General features: G+C 51.3%; 1 protein-coding gene across 1 annotated transcript in view; it reads left to right on the forward strand.

The window, feature by feature from the left end:
• The window catches only part of LOC104410255 (otoferlin-like), a gene marked incomplete at its 5' end in the record, with an annotated part of 85,496 nt that overhangs the window by 68,714 nt on the left and 1,054 nt on the right, over positions 1-15,728 (forward strand). Inside the window, 17 exon segments of the mRNA XM_010020367.1 lie at positions 746-908; positions 1,844-1,914; positions 3,429-3,458; positions 4,110-4,250; positions 4,916-4,982; positions 6,680-6,804; positions 7,432-7,566; positions 7,749-7,886; positions 9,437-9,564; positions 10,426-10,596; positions 11,133-11,293; positions 11,994-12,098; positions 12,101-12,123; positions 12,583-12,671; positions 13,444-13,542; positions 14,733-14,974; positions 15,710-15,728. Coding sequence (XP_010018669.1) covers positions 746-908; positions 1,844-1,914; positions 3,429-3,458; positions 4,110-4,250; positions 4,916-4,982; positions 6,680-6,804; positions 7,432-7,566; positions 7,749-7,886; positions 9,437-9,564; positions 10,426-10,596; positions 11,133-11,293; positions 11,994-12,098; positions 12,101-12,123; positions 12,583-12,671; positions 13,444-13,542; positions 14,733-14,974; positions 15,710-15,728 — 1,907 coding nt within the window.

Consider the following 15,728-nt stretch of genomic DNA (forward strand, 5'->3'; position numbering starts at 1 on the left):
CAGGCGGCCTCACTTGTTTGCGGGCCAGAAACCCAACCATACCCTGGTCTGCACCACCAGCAGGGTGACCAGCAGGTCGAGGGAAGGGATTCTCCCCACTCTGCTCCGCTCTGGTGACACCCCCTGCAGTCCTGTGTCTGGATATGGGGCTCCAGCATAAGAAGGACTTGGAGCTGTTGGAGTGAGTCCAGAGGAGGCCACAAAGATGCTCCAAGGGCTGGAGCACCTCTGCTATGGAGATAGGCTGAGAGAGCTGGGCTTGTTCAGCCTGGAGAAGAGAAGGCTCCTGGGAGACCTTAGAGCAGCTTCCAGTACCTAAAGGGGCCCACAAGAAAGCTGTAGAGGGGCTTTTGGCAAGGGCCTGTAGGGATAGGACAAGGGGGAATGGCTTTAACCTGACAGAGGGGAGATTGAGATGAGGCCTTAAGAAGAAGTTCCTCCCTGTGAGGGTGCTGAGGCACTGGCACAGGGTGCCCAGAGAAGCTGTGGCTGCCCCATCCCCAGTCAGGTTGGATGGGGTTTGGAGCAACCTGGTCTAGTGGAAGGTGTCCCTGCCTGTGGCAGGGGGGTTGGAACTGGATGAGCTTTAAGGTGCCTTCCACCCCAAACCATTCTGTGATTTGATGACTATGCTTTTGCTGGAGCTGCTCTAGCTTCCTCCAGCATGATCCCTGTTTTAGTTCCAACCACCAAAGCAGATAGCCCATTGCCAGCCCTTGATAAGCAGCACACCTTTGCTTCCCAGGACCTCCCAGAGAATGAGCTGCTCCACCCTCCACTCAACATCCGCGTGGTGGACTGCCGGGCTTTTGGGCGTTACACCCTGGTGGGGTCCCACGCTGTCAGCTCCTTACGGAAGTTCATCTACCGCCCACCAGATAAGAAAGCCCAGCTCTGGAATATGACAGGTACCAGGCTTGGGCCGGGGGGACATGGTTGGTATGGGTCATTGGTGGGGCATTGCGCACCGAGAAGAGGGAGATAGGTAGAGGGTTGTAAGGACTATGCCTGTTTGTTAAACAAGCAGTACTTCTGGGTTTGGGTCAAGAAGGTGAAAAGCCTTAAAGTGTGAGGCCATGATTCCCCTTTGATTTTTTCATCTGTGGGTCTCAGTGCAGTAACTGCAAACCTGTAAGACAAGAAAGGTTGGTTCACCACTAACATCTCTGCAGCTTCATGACTCTAGATTAACCAAATGTTCTTCAAGACTGGGAGGGGAATTTGCCATACTGCTGCTATTGTTTGAGTAAGGACTAGAAAGCTACAGATTGAGGCCACCCTCTCAATTCCAACCACCGCTTCATCCATTAGCACTCACAGCAAGGTCCCTTTCTCTGCACCCAGCACAGCAGTTAAGGGCATGAGCCACAGGCATTGCTGATCTCCTCCCAGTCCTTGCTGGAAGTGAAGGCACTCTTGACTGGGCAGAGACAGGAGGGGTGTGTGGGGATTGCCAAGGCCCATCCTGGTTTCCAGCCAGAGGTCTGGACCTGTGATTGTGTCCATAACAGCTGATAGTTTCAGGGCCACCATCTTCTCTGCCTCTTCTCCTCTGGACACTGGTGCCGGTGAAAAAAACCCAATCCTTTCTCATCATCTGCTTTTTTGCTATGGAAGGGGTTTTTTAATCATGCTGTAAGAGTCTGTACTTATTTCTGCTGCTGCTCTTCTCTGGCTACACAGCACTCCTGCATGAGTCCTGCAGGATCTCACATGAGCTCTCAGTTTCTCCTCTACACTATCCTTCTCTCTTGCTCTTTCTCTTTCTCTGTCCTCTGTCCAGCGAAACACCTCAACGGCTATCTGGCAATGATCAACATGGCCCATCGCTCTCACCCCACAGGGGAGATCGTTGTCAATATGGAACCTGAGGTTCCTATCAAGAAGATGGAGACGATGGTGAAGCTGGAAGCTGTGAGTATCCGTATGTCAGCAGCACTTTAGCATCTCTTTCCTCACTGAATTGCCAATCTCTGAGTGATTCCACCCAAACAGAGGCCTCCTTGTTCGGCTGAACATGGGCTGATGCCTGGAATGAAGGGCTTTGGGCCATAGTCATACAAATCATCTCTTTCTGTCCTGGTTGAAATTAACTGGAGCTTAATGTTTGGAGAAGAACTGTCCTGAGCTATGCAAATTAGACATCTTTATGTTTTCCTTCATAAATAGCCAGATGGGAATGAGCACCCACAAGCACAACCCTGTCCCTGTCTGTGACCAAAGCAGACACAAGTGACCCATCAGAAATTCCCCATCTACAGCAATCCTGCCCTTTCAAAGCACTGCACAGTCTCTGCAAGCAGCCAGGCTCACACAGATTTCCCTCATCCTTTTTCCTTTCTTACAAAAGTTTCAAGACATTCAAAAGGCTACGTCAGCTCTCTGAAATACCTGTTCAGCTCCTTGAAATGCCCATTCATGGGTGGTCAGTGTGGTGTTGCTGCACAACCGCTCTACAGCAAGTCTGAGCCATACAGGACACAGCAGATGCACACAGTATTGAGCTGATCCAGGCACACAGAGTCAGTCTGAGACAGCCAAAGCTCTTTAGACCTTTTGTGCTTACCCTGAAAATTTGGCACTGTGTGCATTGGACAGCCAATGTGTCCCAGAGGCATCAGGCTTTGTTCACATGCTGAATGTGCCTGTGCCTATTTGCTTGCCCAGAACAGGAATTCTAACCCCTTTTCATACCCCTGGACTCCAGAGCTTCCTCCGCAAAAGAAACAGATTTCTTTTTGCAGTAGGCCCTTTACAGCAAGATGCACACACAACCTGCATATGTGTGTGCCCACAGGCATGTTGCAGGCTCCAGATACCCATGGCCCCTCACATGTGTGCATTTACAGAAAGGCTGTGGCACATACAAAGCCTCACAAGCACACACGTACAGGTATATACACACCCCATGAAGTCCCTTTCACATATGCACCTATATGTAGAATCCCTTGTATGTCCACAAGAAGCTGTATCAGGTACCGCTGCTCACACAGCTTTATGCAACAGGACATGTGTTCATGAGTATGTCTGGAACACCCCAGCACCTACATGCTTCTTGAAATCTACCACAGTAGACTGCAGGGATTCCTAGATGGGCAAGAAAAGTTCCAAGAGCACAGAGAGCTCCATGCTGAAGGCCAAAGTGTTTTTCTAGACCTGATCCCTCACTGTCCGGGACAGTTCTCCCTTAGCAGTGACAGAGATGTCTCCCACATGGAGATGGGTTTGGGGCATCACCACAGGTATCTCCCCTGTATGAAGCGCTTTCCCAGCCATGGCTCTTCATTCAGGGCATTTGGTTCCTTCATGCTTGGGGAGCTGTCTGTGACTTGTAACACATGTGTGTGCCAATGTGTATTTGTATTCGGCCGAGGCTGTGCTGATAACCTGCTTTCCCTCTCCCTATTCCCTTCCACCCTGGATGGCAGAACTCTGAGGCAGTGGTGAAGGTGGATGTGGTAAGTGATGGATCTGCTCCACATCCCTACTCTCAACCCTCTGCTTCCTATCCAACCCTTCTGTGCAGCTTTCAATGGACCATGCATCCTCATCAACCCAAAGACAGGCAGGGACACGCACCCTTTCTCCCCGAGGCACAGACAGAGCAGTGCTGTCTCATTGACAGATACAGAAATGGCCTGGTTCCTGTTCACTGGGAAGCACTTCTGGGCCAGCACTTCTCAATCCATCTATCCCAGGAGCAGGCAGCACCCTGTGGGAGAGGTGCTGGTTATTCCCACCACAACCTGCTGCAAAAGGGTTTATTGCACCACTGAGTGAATCCAGGGTACTTGGGGGGGCAGAGGGAGGACTGCGACCGTCTAAGATTCAGGAGCTGTAGCCTGGGAAATGCACGGATGGAAGGGATGATGGAAAGGAGGGGATGTCTCAGGAATCTGATGCTGTGTCCCCCTGGAGCCTTGGGCATCTTGCTTTGCTGCTCTGTGCCTCAGTGTCTGTCTGTAAAAGGGGGAAAGCGCTAATGAGGCAACCCAGCATGGAGGGTTTGGCTTCTCACCAGCACCACCCACCACCTTTGCACTTCAAGAGATATTTTACTTGCACCTGATCCCTGTTCTTCTCTGTCTTTTCTTCCCTTGTCCCTGAAGACTGAGGAAGAAAAGGAGAGAAAGAAAAAGAAGAAGAAAGGAGGAGGAGGGGGAGGAGAGGAAGTAGAAGAGGAGGAGCCAGATGACAGCATGTTGGACTGGTGGTCCAAGTATTTTGCTTCAATTGAAACTATGAAAGAGGTGGGTGCAGAGCAGAGGATGGTGTGTGTAGGGGGAAAGAGGAACATTCTATTTCCTGCCTGTGCAGTCTCACCTATTTCCAGCTGCTTCCAAGGGCTTGGGGCTCTGCTGCTTTCCTTGCTAACCTTGCCTGAATGTCAGCAAGGATATTTTTTCCAGTTGGCAGAGCTGAGCAGGATTCATAGAATCAGAGAACAGTTTGGGTAGAAAGAGACCTTAAAGCTCATCTAGTTCCATACCCCTGCCATGGGCAGGGATACCTTCCAGCAGACCAGGTTGCTCCAAGGTCTCCCCAAAAGGTCTCTTTTCTCCTCTCTTCTCCTCTCTTCTCCTCTCTTCCCCTCTCTTCTCCTCTCTTCTCCTCTCTTCCCCTCTCTTCCCTCTTCCCTCATCTCTTCTTTCATCTTCCCTCTTCTCTTCTTCCATCCCTTTTCCTTGAGCATACTCTGGGTGGACTTTGTGACTGGTTTGTATTCAGACATGGGTATTTAACAGCATCAGTACTGAAGGCTGTACTGAGCAACTTTGATTTCTCCAGCATTGTCCAAACCTCACTCACAGCTCAGATGGGAAGATAGAACTGTGCCCCGAGTTAGGCATTTCCAGCAACCACAGAGACCCCCAGCACAAGCACCCACTCCCTGTTCTCTTTGTTTCTCCCCCAGCAACTCCGGCAGCAGGAGGCCGCCGCAGCAGAAGCAGAGGAGAAGGAAGAAACAGAGATGGCAGACGGTAAGCAGGTTGTGAACAACAGAGGGAGCATGGCAGGGAAAGGTAGTACCAGGACTCCTTCTGGTGCTTGGGCATCCCTTTTGGAGCCTGCTGCTGCTCTTCTGCCAAACCAGATGCTCACAGCCTGTTATATATCTCCTGTTGCTTTTGCCATGCAGGTGTGGCAGCTGTAAGACTGTGCTCCTGAAGTCTGTTGATCACATCAAGTAATAGATACTTCTAGATACCCCTTCATGGGGTTTTCCATCCTTGTTTTGCAGGAGGCTTAAAGTACTTTGGGGTTTTTTATTTTGCTTCAGTTTTACAAGGGAAGATTCAGCCAGACAGAAGGTCTGGGATTCTTCTAATCTAACTGCTCTTACCTGCATGTAGAGGCCTCCTTGTCTGATGTTCTAGCACAGGCAGTGCAGAAAAATACACACTTTTAGAGCAAGTTCTGTGACCTGTTTTCAATACTATGTTACAATAACATGAGTTGCGCCCAAAATGCATTTTTGTCTGAAAGAAGTCAGGGGTCTGTAGCTCAGATGGGGTGTTGCAGACGTCTAAAATTGGTGAGACAAGTTTTGTACTACAAGTGGTGCGGGCCAAGAATACTGGTGAGCTGGGACACATTGGTCAAGAGTGACTTAGTCTATTTGCATCCTGGAGGCTCCTTGCCAGTCCCACCAGCAGGGCTTTGAGGAGTTTCCCTGAGGACTTTTACCGATGCTCTCCATATGTTCCATACATTGCTGTCATGAGTTACTGTCCTCAGATTGCTGTCATGCCTGGGCAATACAAAATCCATGAGCTTGTTTTAATACAGAGCCTGGTTTCTGTTGGAAGACTACTCCGAGCAGCTCTTCTGGGCCTGCTGTCATGACAGAGCTGCTGGGGGGTGTCTCGTGTCCCCCATTGATTTCTTTCTGCCTTCTGAGAAGGATCCATTTCCCCTTGGCACTGCCATTCCTTCTTTCCTCCTTTCCTCTTCCACATGAAGTCTTTGTCATCCATCTGTCCCCACATGCATTGCCCAGCAGACATGAAAGCTGGCAGAGGCAGTGAGGGACAGGGATTGTAGAGGGTGTGGGAGTTTTCTTTGAATGTGCCTTTCAGGGCAGCCTGTTCCCAGTGTAGTTGATGTCCATGGCTGGTGGTTGCTCTCAATAGAGACCCCAACAATCTGTCATTGCAGCTGGTCATGGGCAACACCACCATAAGCGCAGCAGCCTGTGCTTTGGTGCTGAGCATCAAGCACTGTCCCCTCTGCAATACCTACGCTGGGGTTTTATTCTCTAGACTGTATACAGGAGGAAAAGGTCTCCACTACAGGGCAAAAAGGACATGCAAGGGCAGGATCAGGTCTTCTCTCCACTATTCAAGCTAGCCAGTGCCTAGCACTCTGTCCTTGTTTTGTAGTCCTCCAAATGACTTCTGCTCAGGTCAGCTCTGGAAGTTCCCTGTACAGAGACCATCCTGGAGATGTTGTGACCTGGTCATCAGTGGCCAGAGTCAAGGGAAGACAGGAGAGGGCTGGGATGGGAGTTGCAGGCAGTAGCAGCTGTCAGCTTTCATGCTCCTCCTGTTTGAAGGACTTTGATCAAAGTTCCTCCTCCCTGTCTTCACCACCCCTCCTCACCCTCATTTCCATTTCCTCTCACCCCGTCGCTTCCCCTCGGACTCAGAAATCAAACTTGATGACTCTCCCATGAAAGGCTCCAAGGCTCAGGCGAAGAGCAAGGAGAAGTCCAAGGCACCCAAAGATGATAAGAAAAAGAAGCAACAGTCAGCCCCTGAGTTTCCTGAGAAGAAGAATAAGCCTAGGATTGATGAACTGAAGGTATGTGTCAGCAGGGGAGGAGAAGGCCCCAGGCTGAAATTCTAGCAGGATGGCAGTCCAGCCACATGGAAATCAGAGCAGGATGGGTCAACCCTGCGTGAGCCACCTTGGCTGTCTGAGGGTTATCTAACCCTAGGTGAGATGTGCCTAGGGGCTGCCAGCTTCTCTCCATAGTTTGAAGGAGTCAGAGGTAACAAGCTCTAAAGAAAAGGGGTTGCCCTGGGACAGGATCATCCTTGGAGCAGCTTGTATGTGCCCTGGCTAGAGAGGCAAGTTTTCCAGCCTCGTTATGGTAGTCCCAGCCAAGACACAGGGCAAAAATGGGCTCTGGTGTGGTCTGGTGCATCTGACCCATGATGTTTATTAGGATTAATGTAGTCTGTGATTCTGGGGTTTAGAAGCAGGTTGAGCCTCGGTCTTGCACAGAGGAGGGGACAGCTCAGGTTCCCTCTTGTACATTATCAGTTTGGAGAGATGCTTGTGGCGTTAAGATCCAACCCAATGACTGTGGAGATCCTTTCCCTTCCTAGAGAATTGGCTACTGGGAACACAGGGGTCCATGTTCCCTCTGCTTTGATTCAGGTCGTCACCGTATCTTTCCCCTCCTTTAACCTTCTGTCATCACAGGTCTTCAACAAAGAGCTGGAAACAGAGTTTGATAACTTTGAGGACTGGCTGCACACCTTCAACCTGCTCCGTGGGAAGATCGGGGACAACGATGACAATGCAACAGAAGAGGAGCGAATAGTGGGGAGGTTCAAAGTGAGTTTGGTTGCTGGCTGCCCATGAGCACCTTGATAGCCTGATTTCTCTACAGGCCTCCTTTCTTTTGTCCAACAAGGATATTTTCTGGGTCCTCAGGAGGGGTGGGTTAGAATGGGTCTGCTTACCCTGAGTCCTCAGGCAGCAGGACTCTCACTGGGCTATGTGTTGCCTCACACTAGGGCTCCATATGTGTCTACAAAATGCCTCTCCCAGATGATATCACCAAGGAGGCAGGATATGACCCCAACTTCGGCATGTTCCAGGGAATCCCCAGCAACGACCCCATCAACGTGCTGGTCCGAGTCTATGTTGTGCGGGTAAGTACAACAGCGTGGTGTGGCAAGGCATGATCCTGCACTCCCTTCCAGGAGATGGTCCCAAAGCTGTAGTAATGTTGGTTTTAGCTCTCAGTGCATCAGGGCCCAGGATGCAGCATGAGGTCTGAAGCAGCTCATTGAGTGGGACGTATGGTGTCTCTACAGCTGTGTGCCCCAAGCACTGGGAGCAAGACAGATCCACGCTCATGCCAGATCCAGAGACTTCTTTTCTGGTGTAAAGTATGGACCAGAGTACCTGTCGTAGTGCTTAACTCAAGTGAATAATCTGGATCAGCTCAGACTGTGAGATGCTGGTTCCTTCCGTAGCCATGACACCTCAGTGATGCTTTGCTGCAGAGCAGAGTGAGAGCTGGCAGGGTCTAGTGGATCTGGTGGAAGGGCATGGCACTTCCTTGAACATGTGCTGCATGATTATTGATCTGATTCAGCTAACACTTGTTTCTTTATATATGGAGTGTGCTCCAGAAAAAGTCTTTTCCTGACCTCTGGTTTCCTGACCTCTAAACCCCTAAAATCCTTGTCACCCCAAGCATGTGAGTTAGGTACTCACAAGTACTCACAAGTACAAGTGAGGTACTCACTCAAGTGGTGAGCCAGGCACTTGAAAGGGATCTCGGTCCTGCTGGAAGCACCTGGGCTGCTCTTCATCACCACATTGTTCTTCCAGTGTTTTACAAATGAAACCTACTTTTGGCTACATTTCCCACTAGCCTGATTCTCCATATAGCGCTGCATCCCATTCCGGTGCAGCGAGCCTCCAGTCCATCACCAACAGACTGAGTCTGTAGACACCAATCTGGTCAGCACCACCAACAACCAGGATGGGCTGAATGTGTCCTAGCATGGGTATCTGCTGTTGTGTGGCATGATGGAGGTCAGGACTGGAAAGTCTGGGGATACTTACCTCCTTTATGGGGAGAAGCCAGAAGACCTTGGCCCTAATATGGAGAGAGCAAGAGGGGAAGGGGACAGTCTTCATAATATCTTGATCAGATTGTTGCTCTGGGTATTTCTTTAGAGGAACCTGCTTCTTTCCACTGATGAAAGAGATACCGAAAGAGATGCCAAAAGAGGTGGGAGTTACGCCTTCCTGAGGAGACACAGCCAGCCCCAACCCCTGCCCAAACCTGGCAGGATTTATCCCGAGTTTAAACCAAGACACTCTATGTAGAATCATAGAATAGTTAGGGTTGGAAAGGACCTTTTAAGATCACCTAGTTCCAACCCCCCTGCCATGGGCAGGGACACTTTCCACTAGACCACGTCGCCCAAGGCTCTGTTCAACGTGGCCTTGAACACTGCCAGGGATGGAGCAGCCACAGCTTCTCTGGGCAACCTGTTCTTGTGCCTCACCACCCTTATAGTAAAAAACTTCTTCCTTATATCTAACCTATTTAGGGGGCCCAAAGTGCTTTGCTGGATGCCTGTGGCCAGGCAAGGCCAGGTGATCTCAGGAATGGAGAATGGAGCCATCTCTCAAGTCTTCACTACAGCAGACAGCACTGATATATCTCATCTGTTCTCTACAGGCCACGGACCTCCACCCAGCTGACATTAATGGGAAAGCTGACCCCTACATTGCCATCAAGCTGGGGAAGACAGACATCAAAGACAAGGAGAACTACATCTCCAAGCAGTTGAACCCAGTCTTTGGAAAGTGAGTTGCCCCAGGCCTGTTACCTGTCTGCACCTCAAGTGGTGAGCCAAGCCTGAGCCAACTCTGCTAGTCCTTGGACATGCACCCTAGCTGTCACACAGCTGCTGTTTGAGCCTAATAGATGGGACTTACCACACAGGACTTCGCTTGCAGGCAGCATAGGCATCCTCATTTCAGCCATCTGTTCTTCTTTGCCAGCTGCATATAGTAAAGGGTGTTTAAGAGATGTCCATATATGATCAACATGCAAGAAATCTGGAGAGGGGCTTTTGACAAGGGCCTGCAGGGACAGGACAAGGGGGAATGGCTTTAAACTGACAGAGGGGAGATTGAGATGAGATCTTAGGAAGAAGTTCTTCCCTGTGAGGGTGGTGAGGCCCTGGCACAGGGTGCCCAGAGAAGCTGTGGCTGCCCCATCCCTGGCAGTGTTTAAGGGCAGGTTGGACACAGGGGCTTGGAGCAACCTGCTCTAGTGGAAAGTGTCCCTGCCCATGGCAGGGGGTTGGAACTGGATGAGCTTAAAGTTCTCATCTCACCCAAACCATTCTGTGATTCTATGATTACAGTGAAGCCTACTTTAGGAATCTTGGGAGTATGGCCTGGCTCTCCAGTGATGCACAAACTCAGTTTCAGGGCTATTGACACATTCAGGTTAAGCAATCAACCTGTGCTACCTCCTGCCTAGAGCTGCTGGATGTGAAATAGACCATGCAGAGATTTAAACCCCCTACCTTGAATGTCCTGCAGCAGTAGATGAAAACTAAACACTGTCCGCAGGCTGGAGCAGACCCACCTCACCCATATGTCTCTCTTGAGTAGCAGCTAAACCCTTCAAGAGGTTTTCTCTTTCCCCTCGCCTAGATCCTTCGACATCGAAGCCACCTTCCCCATGGAGTCCATGCTGACAGTGGCTGTGTATGACTGGGACCTGGTGGGGACTGATGACCTCATTGGAGAGACCAAGATTGATCTGGAGAACCGCTACTACAGCAAGCACCGAGCTACTTGTGGAGTCTCCCAGACTTACTCTATGTACGAGCAATGCCTTCTCTGCACAACCTTCTGCCTGCACCCATGCCTATCTCATCTTCCCTGCCAAGCCTAGGCCTCGTGTAGAATCTCCCTCCTTTACTGCCTGCTAATAGAGGAGTCTGTGCTGTATCCTCACCTTAAGACAGGTTTTGTGACCAGCACAGCAGGGCAGCAATGGAATGGGTGGTAAGGAGCCCAGGGCAGGGAGGAAGGAACTGAGGGGCACTGGTAGGACTGGACAGAGACTGTACAGGTGAGGCCAGAGCTGAAACAGCAGCAGGGCCAAAGGAGCAATGCTGAGCATCTGCAAGCGGGGTGTCAAGTGGGGTGCACAAAGTAAAGGGGCTGGGGTGGAAGCAAAGCACAGAGTGGTGGCATAGAGGGACCTAGTCTGCTCTGAAGTTTCACATTTGCTGCCTCAGGTCCTTTCCCATGTGAATCCCAGGTCTTTCATGGCAGCTGGCAGATGAGAAGAAAATGCCTTTTTTCCTCCAAATTTCGCTGCTGCTTCACTGACCTTGCCCTCCTATTCACAGACATGGTTACAACATCTGGCGTGACCCCATGAAGCCCTCCCAGATCCTATCCAAGCTGTGCAAAGATGGCAAGGTGGATGGGCCACACTATGGGCCAGGAGGAAGAGTAAAAGTTGCCAATAGGGTCTTCACCGGCCCCACGGAGATTGAGGATGAAAATGGTATCCGCTACATGGGGTGAAGGTTGTGAAGGGGAGCAGGAGTCTGGGGCAACCCCTCATCATCCAGGATTGGAGACAGAAGTAGTGGTCCCATCACCCTAGAGCAGCACTGCAGACACTCTCCATCTACCACCTTAAATGGACCTTCCAGTATGAGACCAGTCAGACAGAGTCTTATAGACCACCCAGGCCAGTGGGTTGCTCTCAGAATCACTCATGAGTGTCCATGGCAGAGCACCACCAAAGCTGCCTTTGAAAACATCCTGCTGGCAGTGTATGCCCAAAGAGCAATGACAACAGCCCACTCTGTCCTTTCCAGGGTTTAGGAAGCCATTCTCCATGCAACTACATCCCCAAACGATTGTTGTGTCCTAACACACTCTGATGCCCAAGAAAGATGAAGGTAGGCCAGAAAGGGTGCAGAAGAGGAGGAGAACATGGTCAATGGATGTGGACCTTGTTCAGCCTGGGAAAAGTTAGACTGGCAGGGGATCTGGACCTTCTGTAAATGACTAGGGTTAGAGAGAGGAGAAGGAGAGGAGTTAGGAAGTGTTGGCTGTAGCACAAGCTGTACGGAAGGAAATGGAGGTGAGCAGCTAGTAGGCAGTGCTGTGCCCTTGGAGTAGGTAGGGGTAGAGGAGCAGGGTTGTCTCTGTCCCTGGTGTCTCTGCCCAGCTCAGCCCTCCCTTTGCCCACACAGGTCAGAAGAAGCAGACGGATGAGCACCTGGCCCTGGCTGTGCTACGCCACTGGGAGGACATCCCATGGGCAGGCTGCAAGCTGGTCCCCGAGCACGTGGAGACACGAAAAACAAGCCGGGCATCGAACAGGTCCTCAAAGACCCAGAGCAGAGGTGGAGGCAGCCCAATGCTGCAGTCCCCCTCCAAGCAGGCAGCAGAGATGGTCAGCTGGGTAGACCAACACCACCTTGCTCTGGGCAGCAGAGGCAGGGGAGGCATCCTGCAAAGAGTGGCATTTGGGCATCAATAGCCCTTAACCTGTTGACCCTAGCAGACTAAATCAGTGCCTCTCCTGCTCCAGCCTGCACCCATTTAATACCCCCAAGTTCCTTCATCCTATGCACCTCAACACCACACCATGCCATGAGATGCTTCTGCAAGCAGGGGAAAGGACTCATGGCATGGGGAATGCTGCCCTGCTCAACATCTGGCAGGGTTTGGTGCTGCAGCATGTCTGGCATGGCCAGACTGATGTTGAAGGGCAAGGCAGGGGGGGACTGCTGGTTGAGGGGGACAAAAGGAGCTGACTGCACCTCTCCAACCTTGCAGGGTCGCCTGGAGATGTGGGTGGACATGTTTCCCATGGACATGCCAGCACCCGGCCCTGCCACTGATATTTCTCCCAGGAAACCAAAGAAGTAAGGAACCTGCCAAGCAACCAACCCCAGGGAAAACTTGAGGCTGGGGATGAAGCCCTGCTTCTCCCCTCTCCTGCTGCTGGTCCATGGCCCAGCCCAGCCCTCTGCCTGCATCCCTTGACCACGCTGGGATTTCCAGAGATCCCAAGGCATAGAGAGATGACTTCCCCATGAGCTGGAGCTGAGATGTTCCTAGGCTGAGCTGGGGTTGTTCAGCCTGGAGAAGAGAAGGCTCTGGGAAGACCTTAGAGCAGCCTTTCAGTTCTTAAAAGAGGCCTATAAGAAAAAGGGGGAGAGACTTTTTAGCAGGGCCTGTTGTGACAGGATGAGGAGTGATGGTTTTCAAATGAAAGAGGGTAAATTCAAGCTGGACATGAGGAAAAATTTTTTTACAATGAGGGTGGTAAAATACTAGCACAGGTTGCTCAGAGAGGTCGTGGATGCATCATCCCTGGGGACATTCAAGGACAGGCTGGATGTGGTTCTGGGCAACCTGATATAGATGTAGATGTCCATGTCCCTGCTAATTGCAAGGGGGTTGGACTAGATGACCTTTAAAGGTCCCTTCCAACTCAAACCATTCTATGATTCTATGAGCTGATGAGAGGGTTGTAGGTAGACAGCCTGTTTCAAGCAGGGTTATGCCTGGTTATTATCATAGGGGTTTAATCCATCTCCTCTGTCTTTGCTGGGAACACACTGGCAGTGTCATCCCATTCCCTCCTGCCCCTTTCCCTGTGCCTCATGTCCTTGTCTCACTTCCTCCTGCCAGATATGAGCTCAGAGTGATAGTTTGGAACACAGACGAAGTCATCCTGGAGGACGATGACTACTTCACTGGCGAGAAATCCAGTGACATTTTTGTCAGAGGGTAGGTACAGTGTGACATACCAGTGTCGCCTCCTCTGCTTCTCCCTGGAGTGGGTGCTAGTGATTGCTGAGGGCCCCATGAGGGTTTTGGAATGGGAATGGAGGTACAACATGGGCTATGGTTCAGGGTCATGTAGTGCCAATGCTGCTGTTGTCCTCTTTGCTGTGTTCTTGCCTCTCCATCTCTCTCTCTTGGCTGCATGATCCCCAGTGTGTGTGCCTGGCCTGGCTGCCCAGCTCTGAACTGCAGGGTATTATCTGGAACACTGATGAGGTGGTTTTGGAGTATGATGCTTTCCTGGTGGGAGAGAAGATGTCTGACATCTGTGTCAGGGGGTAATGGCCAAGGCCCCGCTGCTTGGTCCTGTCTGCTTCTCTTCCCCTTTTTGACGTCCCCACTTGGCATTTCAGCCCTGCAACTTCCACTTCCAGCATCTGGAGCCAAACTGTGGTTAGTTCCCATCTCCGCTTCATTCTTACCCAGAAGTAGAGGAAAGCCCCTTCCAAAACTTACCTGTGCACAGATGAGGGGACCTACACCCCCACAGCCAAATTCTTTGCAGGACCTCATATCAACGCAACAGCATTTCAGGCTGGTGGGTGACTATGGAGGATTTCCCACCAGTCTGTTACAGTGCTTGATGTTTCCTCTGCAGCCTCACCAGGTCTCTGCTTGCACCTCATGCTGCTCTCAGAAAACTGGGTCTGTTTTGTTGTCTCAGGTCCTGTCAACCCAGCGGCTTTTCTGCAATGGCTCTGAACAAGCCCTTCTCCATTTCTCCATCTGTATGGTGGGGAATCACTTGACCTTTGTGTTTTGCGGGGCAGAGCAGGGCCTCATCACCTCTGTGACAACCTCTGTGTCCCTTTTGCTCTGGGAATCCTATTCACTGGAGACAGAAAATTGAGGTACTTGCAATGGCAAGGTCAGCATGGCCACACAATTTCTCAGGGCAGTGTGACTGGGACGCCACTTGCATTTCTGCCTCTCCAACTGCCCTGTTTCCTCCAGGGTCCTCCCGCCCCCATGTGCATTCTGCACCTTGGAGATGCTGCTGGAGCAGCACCAGCCCATTGTTTACACCTTTTAGGTCCTTCTAGTCTGTCCTGGCTGCACAGACAGGATGGTGCAGTGCTCTCTCCTCCCTCCTGTAACATCTGCTGCCCCTCTCACCCCTCTGCACCCTGCAGGTGGCTGAAGGGTCAACAGGAGGACAAGCAAGACACAGACGTCCATTACCACTCCCTCACTGGTGAAGGCAACTTCAACTGGCGCTATATCTTCCCCTTTGACTACCTGGTGGCAGAGGAGAAGATTGTCATCTCCAAGAAGGAGTCCATGTTCTCCTGGGATGAAACTGAGTACAAGATCCCAGCTCGCCTCACTCTGCAGGTCTGGGACGCTGACCACTTCTCAGCCGATGACTTCCTTGGTAAGTGGAAGGTACGCTGAGCAGGGGCAATGGGCAGACAGCAAGGAGCCCGTGGCTGGACAAGTAAGAAGCAGTGTGGGGTAGGACAAAGCCTATGGAGGAACAGAACCTGGAAGGGCATCTCTGTTCCTCAAGTCCACAGCATCCTCAATGTCCTACAAACCCCTTTACATGTTGCTGGTAGGAGCACGTAGGATGAGAGCCCTTGTCTCCGCTGCTCCTGTAGCAAAGATGTCAGCTTCTTAGTTGCCAGAGCTAGTTCAAAAGTGCTCTCTAGGGCAGGAGATCATAGAATCGTAGAATGGTTTGGGCTGGAAGAGAACTTAAAGCTCATCTAGTTCCAACCACCTGCCACAGGCAGGGACACCCTCCACGAGACAACGGTGGCGCTGTGTCCAACCTGGCCTTGAACACTGCCAGGGATGGGGCAGCCACAGCTTCTCTGGGCACCCTGTGCCAGCGCCTCAGCACCCTCACAGGGAAGAACTTTTTCATAAGATCTCACCTCAATCTCCCCTCTGTCAGGTTAAAGCCATTCCCCCTTGTCCTGTCCCTACAGGCCCTTGTCAAAAGCCCCTCTCCAGCTTTCTTGTCAGCCCCTTTAGGCACTGGAAGCTGCTCTAAGGTGTCCCCAGAGCCCTCCTTTCTCCAGAGAAGATGCTGTGCAGCCCACCTCCAGCCAAGGACTCAGCATTCTGTGGGTGCCAACATCTATGTTCCCCTTTTTCCTGACAGGGGCCATTGAGTTGGACCT

This window comes from Nestor notabilis, unplaced genomic scaffold (assembly GCF_000696875.1).
Source record: "Nestor notabilis isolate BGI_N333 unplaced genomic scaffold, ASM69687v1 scaffold2408, whole genome shotgun sequence".
NCBI classification, from domain to species: Eukaryota; Metazoa; Chordata; class Aves; order Psittaciformes; family Psittacidae; genus Nestor; species Nestor notabilis.